Source organism: Glandiceps talaboti, chromosome 22 (assembly GCF_964340395.1).
Source record: "Glandiceps talaboti chromosome 22, keGlaTala1.1, whole genome shotgun sequence".
NCBI classification, from domain to species: domain Eukaryota; kingdom Metazoa; phylum Hemichordata; class Enteropneusta; family Spengelidae; genus Glandiceps; species Glandiceps talaboti.
This window is the reverse complement of record NC_135570.1, coordinates 13,777,822-13,788,176: the sequence shown is the minus strand read 5'-3', so window position 1 is coordinate 13,788,176 and position 10,355 is coordinate 13,777,822. Positions and strand designations below refer to the sequence as shown.

General features: G+C 37.0%; 1 protein-coding gene across 3 annotated transcripts in view; it reads left to right on the top strand.

Moving 5' to 3' along the window:
• The first annotated feature begins 241 nt into the window (after positions 1-241).
• Positions 242-10,355, top strand: part of LOC144452288 (alpha-N-acetylgalactosaminide alpha-2,6-sialyltransferase 2-like) — a 16,067-nt gene continuing 5,953 nt past the window's right edge. For 2 of the 3 annotated variants that reach the window (XM_078143357.1, XM_078143355.1), the window contains exons 1-4: positions 4,156-4,190; positions 7,532-7,624; positions 8,232-8,400; positions 9,276-9,444. In XM_078143357.1, the coding sequence (XP_077999483.1) occupies positions 4,177-4,190; positions 7,532-7,624; positions 8,232-8,400; positions 9,276-9,444 (445 nt within the window). In that variant the 5' untranslated portion in view covers positions 4,156-4,176. Of the gene's footprint in view, positions 376-4,155; positions 4,191-7,531; positions 7,625-8,231; positions 8,401-9,275; positions 9,445-10,355 lie in introns of those variants that run through there. The other variant, XM_078143356.1, reaches the window with a different exon arrangement.

Sequence of the window (10,355 nt, the reverse complement as noted above, 5' to 3'; positions counted from 1 at the left end):
TAATGATTCATGTAACGATGGCAACGATCGACATCACATGGTGTAATTTATACAAAGTTTATTTACAAGTACTAATTTTGGTATCATTAACAAATTCATTCGTAAAATTTCAACCTCCCAAAAAAGCCCGAGTGGCATTGATTGATTCTGTGGATCTGGCTGGTTGTATATTATATATGTTAAGTATGTAGATTTATGCATGCAAATATATGGTGGGTCAAATTAGGTCACACCGTCTTTAAGTTAAAGCGTACACCGTGTCACAGTGAACGGCGTGAATACATCGTACGATGTGATGTCCCTCGCAGCCCACTTTTGATGATGACACACGGGGAAACATATTATCAAGATCGCATCTTATTGTGAAATGGCGAGGTTAGTATTATACTCGTGATCGTACTATACGTCTATTTTTATCGTTTTATGGTGCATGGCAACCGATGAACCACACGTCTCAGCAGCTCAGCTGTCTCGCTATCTTCTTCCTCATCAGTCGCACGGCTTGCTTTGTGTAAAGATTTCACCGCTAGTTGATTCCTTCCATATATTGAGCTTGTATTTTTGACACAAGTTTAGACCGTATAAAATATTCGTACCGCGCACCGTCATGACCATGGGTGACTTCTTTGTCATTATAAATGGGTTGTAAAGCCATTATCGTGTGTGCCATATTGTTATTGTATGCATAGTGTATACTTCTGTACTTCGTCCCATATGCCGATAGTTGAAACTCGATTTTGACCGTTTTCCCTCCCCATGTCAGAATCGAGTCCCAACTTACCTCGTTTGTATCCCAATTATAGAATAATACTGTGTATTACAACATAAAAACCCGCATTTATCACTCTGTGACATGTACACCGACGACTACATATGAATTTAGCAGGTATTCTATGTTTACCCTACTCGTGTTCTGTAAATAACAACCATCATGCCCTTCAACGTAACATTGTTAATAAGATTTTTACCACACCACCTAAAGTTTGAAAGGAGAGAACACAAAACACGGTTCTCTCATAATAAGCATATATTCAGCGTGAAGTAGACATTGTATGTAATAGCGTATACTGGACGAGAAGTTGATATCGCTACGACATAGATCCTAATATAATAAGGGTCTATGGTTACAATGACCTTACACGCTGTCATCCAAAATGTCTGCTTCCTTTCATTAACGCTGACAACTTATGCTAGAACATGTGTACATAAACTGTTTCAAGGCCAATGACAAAACATTGTGTGTGTATGTATGTATGTATGTATGTATGTATGTATGTATGTATGTATGTATGTATGTATGTATGTATGTATGTATGTATGTATGTATGTATGTAATATATATATATAATGCTGCTAGGACTGTAGTATAAAGAAATGCATAAGGAACTAATATGAATTTAGCAGGTATTCGCCAATTTTTCCTTTGAAAAAGAATATTTATTCGAAACGTCGGATTTAACAGCTATATATACGGACTGGTTTATTAGTTCCTTATGCATTTCTATGTATGTATGTATGTATGTATGTATGTATGTATGTATGTATGTATGTATGTATGTATGTATGTATGTATGTACATGTATGTACATGTATGTATGTATGTATGTATGTATGTATGTATGTATGTATGCATGTATGTATGTATGTATGTATGTATGTATGTGTGTGTGTGAGAGAGAGAGAGAGAGAGAGAGAGAGAGAGAGAGAGAGAGAGAGAGAGAGAGAGAGAGAGAGAGAGAGAGAGAGAGAGAGAGAGAGAGAGAGAGAGAGAGAGAGAGAGAGAGAGAGAGAGAGAGAGAGAGAGAGAGAGAGAGAGGTGACGTGCGGAGTATAAGTCTTACACCAGCCCTATATTTGTGTTGGCGTGTTGAGAGGTTACAGTGAAAGGCAAAACCAGAGTTTCATAAATGTATGCTACCTCTCGTCTCAGTAGATCTACGGATTAAAAGTCTCCTGTACATCAATATTCGACAGCCATATACAAATAGCACGTCTCACTCTACAAGGGTGGGCAGCATATCTAAACGAAGTTTTAAACGCGAGCGAGACTTTGCTTTGCCAAGTTTGCATTTTACAGTGTCCACGATGTCACGGGTTGTTGTTAGGACACGACCAGACACGTATAGTATACATCGCATACATGGTGTCAAATTATGTGTGTGCAGTTTCCAGGGCAATTTGACCCACATCCTAAATGTTATCAGGTGATATGCATGCTATATTTAGTACCATGCCCGCTTTTTAGCTGAGGAAAGTTCTACTTTGGTGTTAGAAGTCTTCTTGATGTAAATGTTACAGTAATTTAGCGTGCGTACACTAGTCACTTGAACATAAACAACAAGGTCATGTCACACAGTCCGTGACCCCATAAAGAAAGTATGTGAACTCAATTTTATTTTTTTTGGCAGTGGTGGATGGTCTCGGAATATTTTACATATACAACGTAACAATGTGACGGGAGGGGTGGCGGGGCAACTCTATGTACAGTAATGGGGGGGGGGGGCTATACTGAGACCCAAAACCCAGACTGTTGTCGTACCACATATCCAAAACAGACCACATACCCTTTCTCATATGAACTGTATCGCACGTAGATGCAGTAACTATGAATTCCTTTGAAGTATCGCATTACAAGAACGTGTCACATTTTGTGAGAGCTGATGTTTCTTCCGCGATAATGCGAATATCAAGCCTCTTGACGGTCTTGAGCGATGCCGTAAAAGGGGCTGTGATTTACGACGATGTGTGATAATATTGGTGTTATCCATATTACCACCAGTGGTATTCAATAAATTATAGCATTAAACCAAGTATCACCACAGGGTATCAAAATACATGTACATGACGTTGTCGTTCATAATATTTAAAACTCAATACACCCCATCACTTCAAAATTAAAAAAAAAACAGGGTGGATCCCCGCAATCCACTGGGCCACCAACAGCATACAGGCTAGAGAAACATTCCAGTCCCTAACTTATGACCTTGGCTAGGAAAAAATCACGCGAAATTCGGCACCCCCTCCTAGTTTTTTGACAGAACTATAGGATAGGTTTTGCCTCGAACAAAAAAGCGATTGTACTATACTTAAGAGTCTTCAAGCCAAAAAATCGAGTACATGTTGGAGTAGAATTAGAGTGTGGTTTAAACAAATAGTTCGTGCTAACGAAAAGAACAACCTTATCGTGTACATTTTCGTGTCACGATTGATGCACACATTACAAATAAGGGACGGATTGCATTTTTCATTGCGCTTCTCTAGGTTGATATTCGTCACTGGTCACAATAGAGTGTTTGTGTTGGGTACGGGTATTGTGCGTCATGAGTCACCATAATACTGCATGCGACGTAAGAGGCGAGACGGTTCAATGCAGGATAAAAAACTAAATTCTTATACTTAGGCCTCAGACCCTCGCCCCTAATATACATGTCTATACATCGGTAGGCAGACTGTATTAAAGAAATGTGTGTCGCAGTAGCACGTTGCTTGACATCACTCAAAATGTGTAGATAGTTATTTTGAATAACTTAATCATTAATTTAAGTTCGTGGTTTTAAATATATATATACTAAGTATATATATATATAATTAAATTAAATAATATATATATAATTAAATTAAATAATATCATGAACCATACAGTTCTAACCCAAATATTTCGAAGAGACTGAGCTCCTCTTCATCGGTGGGTCTCCAGTTCTGTCAAGCAAGTCAAGTTCTGTTACACTTTAAATACTGAAGACAGTGGTTATTGTCATGCAAATTAGTGTTCTTGTCTTGGAATAGTATGAATATTACACTCAGCCAGCTGTGGAGTACTGGTGACTACTGGTTGCTATGTTACTGTTTTCTATTGATGCCATTGGTATATATATATATATATATATATATATATATATATATATATATATATATATATATATATATATATATATATATATATATATATATATATATATATACCAATGGCATCAATAGAAAACAGTAACATAGCAACCAGTAGTCACCAGTACTCCACAGCTGGCTGAGGATATAGTGACGTCAACAGGTATAGGAACCTGACTTAGTTGTTTGACCTCTAGGCGAACATATTTGACACTCCCACTGTTAGTCAAAACATATTTGTACGAGTTATCTTTGTTTACCTTACGGTGGTGTCCATGTTAGTACAGTATTATGGCAGCTTCACGGTAAGTCCGTACAGTATTTAATAGTCTGGATACCAGCGTGTTGGAGGTTTAAGTCGTAACGATACCGTATAGGAACTAGACTAATACAGTTTCATCTTGTTTTTGCGATTACGTTTTATTTTGAGTTGAGTAATTCAAATTACAAATTATTATGTTCAAGATAGTTCAGATTCGCCATTTTATTTTATAGCCAGGCTTGACGAACAAAGTCCAACATTAGTAGAGGAGTATACACATCACGCACAGGGCGACACTGTATGGGAACGGTGCATCGGCACTTGTTTCCCCGAGATATGTATCAGAACATTTCCTATCAGAATACAATAAAATGTCGATAATATTGACGTATTTAGCCAACTGTATAAGAAAGGGGTAAAATTACACTTGTTTCTGTGATCGCGCATGTCCACTCACCGCGAAATAACACTTACATTATTGTATTTCGCGTTGGTGGACTTGCGCGATCACAGAAACAAGTGTAATTTTACCCCTTTCATATATAGTTGGCTAAATACGTCAATATTATAAGTAGTATCCTTACAAATATACCATATTTGGGCATTGCGTAACTGTCCCCAAGAAACACTAACTTTATGATCACGAGGGACCGTGCTGTGTAGGAACTAGACCATCGATCCCATGACATGTCGATTTCAATGATCCGTCAGCAAATATAAGCCAAACGTAACCACGTGACCCGTGTCACTCTTAGAAAACACGAATCTGCAACGACATTGGAGCTATATACATGTACACTCGCGACTTCGTCTATTGTGTAATACTAGTGTCTCCCCCTGCCCCTCCCCTCTGCTTCGAATTTCCCACACTCCCTTAGTACTGTCGTGATGTCAGTTAGGCGTGTTTCAAGATAAACCACATGTGAACTAAAAAGTAAACACGCATTTCGTTTCAAAACTTACCACACAATGCTTCACTCCTGTTACAGTAGCATTCATATCTAATTTATGCTGTACCTATAACAAATTCCTCTAAATACATGAATAATGAAAAAATACGTTAATTATGCAAATAAAGTATAGTGTACGAGGTAAACGTTTATTAGAGCAGGTATTTTTTTAAATAACGTTTTTATATAAATTCAACGCCCTGCATCCATGAAAGTTCCTAAACGGTTATATAACTTGTTAATTCTAAGACAAAAGTTTCCAGTAATCGGATATCGATGCTGTTAAAACTCCAAAAATCAGAAAAAAACGTCTTTTTATATGGAAATCAATTAGAAGTCATGCATAAACTTTTATGTAATTTCAAGGTTGCACACCTTGGCATTATTCAATTGGCGCCATATTGATTTAACAACACATATGACGTATAAGTTAGACTTCTATGACCCTTAGGCAATGGTGGCGGCAAGAGTGACGTAGGTCAATCGACCTTTTTTTACCGAGTTACATGTGGCTAATAATACCAACAGAAATATTCGGCCACACTCATTGCTGTTAAGTCAGTCCCAAAACTGATGTGTGATTGGTTCCCATACGAATCGTTTTTTAAGAAGACAGTTCAATGTGGCAGAAGTTGGCACGGCGCGTAATACTCTTTGCGGACCAATAACTAACGGCACAAATCGATGCCGATCTATATAAAGCAAACACGAAGAAGCCGTAACGATACGTATATATTGCATGAACCTTCGCATGAAATCGACATTGTACATACAGACATATAGAATTTTCGATCCGTCTTCGCCTAGATTGTCAAAATGTTGCCGCGTTTTTGTCTTTTATTATTGTAGATGTTGCAGCCTTATAATGCCTAATGTTCTCTGCAACGCCTTATATCTAGAGAGTCACGTGTTTATAGTTCTACAAGCCCGTTTAGTTCCAATATCCTACAGCAGGTTACTCACCATACACTAGAATCATCCGTCTGTTGCCACACCGATTTCAAAGCCACAATGTCCACAATCCAAATACGGTATCAAATGAGAAATCCGTAAGTTTAATCGGTGACATCAAATATAACAACTTCTAGAAACTATTCTAATGTCCTATAATTATTGGTAAGTCCAGATTAGTCCGATGTCAATTCACAGTCAATATATTAGTCGTTCACTGAATGTAATACCTGTTTCCATAGTGTCTTAATAGTCTATAAGTGATAGTCCAACAAGTTATTCACAGTCTTCTACTTAGGTAATGATGTCACAGAGCCTTTGTTATAACTGGTCTAACGGAGCCTCACAAAGCCTTATATGTAGATCTAGCGGAGCTTCACGGAGCCGTATTAAAAACTATTGTGTTGTCACACTGCTCTCTAGTCTTCGAATGAAGTTTAAGTTCAAACACACGTGCACCAGACATGGAATGTATGGAATTTGGAACAATGCCCTCATGGGCTGAACTTGCAAATCAACTCATATGACTCAATAATCTGAGGTTTGTTGACTTTGACCAAACAAATACTATACTAACAAATCTGGCGTCTACAATTGTTGTCTCCATTTTTAACATTAAACATTTCTATATTATCATTATGTATAGACCCCTTTCTATTGTATAAAAAATATTCAAAGACAATTAAAATATTGAAAACATTAAGAATTGTACAGTTACACTTGAAAGATATAATGTACATAAAAGATGGGTCCTGAAAAAAAGTGGAAGATTGAGATGCAATCGAAGTAACAACATTTAAAAAAAATCATTACAGTCCAGAATCCTGTTTAAAAAGGTGTGTTTTCAGTTCTTGTTTAACATCCTTCAGTTTCTCGGTTAGATAGTTCCATAGTTTTGGCCCACAGGAGGCGAAAACGGGGTCATTGAATTTATTGAGTGACGACCTAGGCACTATTACATTGCTGTACAAAATTGATATTATGGACCCTCCGAACTAAATGATGATGTAACTTTGAGCTACACCCTGTGGTGCTTTTTAAAAAAAACAAACAAGTAAAATTATCTTAAACTCCACCCTAGCTTTTACAGACAAATCGATTCCCACCGCCACGTCATCACAAACACCAAACTACTGTGTCGTTTTCTTTATACAAGTTACTCAAATATTTGACAAGGCACTGAAAAAAGTGAAATTCCTCTGAAGAGGTTCTCATCGGATGCAGGACAGGGCCTCTTTCGTAAGATGCTTGCCAAACGAGAGAGTGAAATGTAGGTATGATTTATTTAATGGCAGGACTTTTGTCACACGGCAAACGCAAATTCATTGCAACTTAACACTGTCAGGTACATTTTCATTATAGTAGTGGAGTCACACATCCAGCCAGTTGGCAGGCTAAGTAATTCATTTCGGACTGACTTTTGGTGGAAATCAATATATTCTTATATGTCGTAAATGACGCCCACGTTTTCTTTCTCTTTTAGGTTTCGTCAAGCTTTGGCTTGTATTTCAGTGGTGGTAGGGGTCTTAATTATTGGTGCTACAGTTCGTATGGGGAGATTCCATGATAAATTAAGGTAAGGGAGAGAGAGAGAGAGAGAGAGAGAGAGAGAGAGAGAGAGAGAGAGAGAGAGAGAGAGAGAGAGAGAGAGAGAGAGAGAGAGAGAGAGAGAGAGAGAGAGAGAGAGAGAGAGAGAGAGAGAGAGAGAGAGAGAGAGAGAGAGAGAGAGAGAGAGAGAGAGAGAGAGAGAGAGAGAGAGAGAGAGAGAGAGAGAGAGAGAGAACAGAGATTAAGCATTACAGTCACGATGTTGATAATTTTAGACCATGACATACTCGGGTAAAGTTATTTTGAAGTTTTCCCACTTTCTTTACCTGTAGTACATAACAAGCTCTTTACATGTTTTTAGTTTAGTTTTCTTTACAGAATTACGCGGACTTGGTCTATGTTATTTCAAATTGCTTTAATTAACATATATAGTGTTTTTTAATTAACATATATAGTGTTTTTTAATAAGTAACTGACCAATTTTAATCTGATATATCTTTGGTTAATTGATATATGTCCCAGTTGCAGCTAGCGCAAGTTTAACTTATCATAAACCGCGTCAAACTTGTGGCGACCCAAACAGGTATTTGATCTGATTTTTTTTAGTATACAGCATAAAATGCATTTTCTTTCAGAATTCAAAAACACACAAGCAATACTGACCAACCAGATCGTCACACTGATACTACTTCCATACAAGATCGCCCTGAGACAAAGAACAAACTCAAAGAAAGTACCAAGGAAGGAGGCCTTCTTCCTGGTGAAGATGTATACGCTCACGACGACACTTACAAACGATATATGGTAGGATGTACTTCGTACATGTGTGCAATATTAATATACCTCTCTTTGCAAACAAATAAAGTTCAACATGCTACAGTTTGGTCGTTTGCGTCAGGCCCACGTAGTTGGTTCAGTGAAACCGAGGGAGTGTACGTATCAGGCCGAGTCACGGAATCTCTACCAGATGATACATTAGCTCAGCTGGTTATTAGATCACCTTGACTGGAGAACAATTCGGGGGACGTAGGTTTGACTTCTACACGTGTCACTTTCCTATTAACCGATCAAATGTATATCATATAAATATGTGATGCCATTTCGTAGAGCAATACTATATACAAGCCCTAACAAATAAATTTATATGGTTCCGATTACGCTCAATTTTAGAAAAGGTGGGGTAGGTAGATTTTATATTTTATTTGTTTTTAATATAATTTTTTAATTATATTGTTTTCATATGTGAATGTCTAGTTCAGGTAGTTATGTTTTTCGTTGTTTTCCATATGGTCTCTGTGTTATTGGTTTCTTCCCATCAGATGTACAGTCTTTACAGCTTGGAAGAGTTTGTTTTATATCATCTCTTTAAGTTGATGTCAGTTTCCGCATCCACTATTTCTTGCGAGAGTTCACAATTTTCGTGATTTTATTTTATTTCCTCGAGTACGTAAAAAAAGCTCAGGATTAGCGTGAAAAACTAGGTGAGGTCGGGTGACGAGAACCAAACATTTTTTTATTAGTCCTAACATCAGCCAGTGAAACGGTCTCATCTATTGGTAAAGTTAGTCTTAAATTGTTACAGACTTGTATTGAGGTGCAGAACTGGTCGGAAATTCAAGTCGTTTTTGTGCTCACGTGCTGCAAGGAGTTTTAGTAACTTTTTTCTCTCGCCTTTACAGCAATGCCCAACAACTCTTCGGAAGAAATTGTTAGAAAGCGAGGTTTTCAAAGGCCGTTTTATAAGAGATATTCCTGTTTTGATGTGGGATGAACACATCACACCAGAAGAGTACGAGAGAATGAAAGTATATTGGAATTGTTATGGATGGGATCATTTATCGTACGAAGGTGAGACTTGAACTCGTAGCTGACAAAACCTTCGACAAATTAGTACTTATTTAGGATTTTTTGATAATAAACAGCTCCATCGTGTTTTTTTTTCTACTTGAAAAATCAATGTGAAATAACATAGACCAAGTCTGTGTTTGTAAATAACTCAATAAATTGTAAAAAAAAATAAAAATAAAAAACCCACCAAAACCATGTGATTTTTTAATTGTATTACAGTAATCAAACTGAGTAACACGAGTGAGCAAACGCATCACGCCCAGCATGTGATGGCTTCTGTCGCTTCGCCACATATATTGAAACTATTTTTAATAAATTGCAAAAAGATGCAAAAAATGTAAACAGTATGTTATTGTACGCAGAATAACAAACATTTTTACACATTTTAAAATGTTTTCCAATGTATTAAATTACAAACAAGGACTTGGTATATGCTGTTTGACATTGTAGTCAAGTTGTTTTATAAAATTATATAAATTAGGTGGCGGTAGGTAGATTTCTTTTATTTTATATTTTTTTCATATATGTGAGTGTCTAGTTCAAGTAGTTATGTTTTCTGTTGTTTTCCATATGGTCTCTGTGTTGTTGGTTTCTTCCCATCAGATGTACAGCCATTACATATTGGAAGAACACTTTTATATTGTTTTTTTTTTAAGTTGATGTCAGTTTCCACATCCATTATTTCTGGCGAGACTTCACAATTTTCGCGATTTTATTTTTTTTCTCGAATATGTAAAAACAAAACTTTAGGGTCGACAGTGAAAAATTAGGTGGGGTCGGGTTACCGGAACCAAACAATTTTTTAGGCCTTATCTAGATCTAGAGAATATAAAAACTGCAACTTGTCGAATAAGTGAGGTTGATCGTTAAATGTATACATGTATAGTCCTTCGGTGAACGCTCCCTGTTTA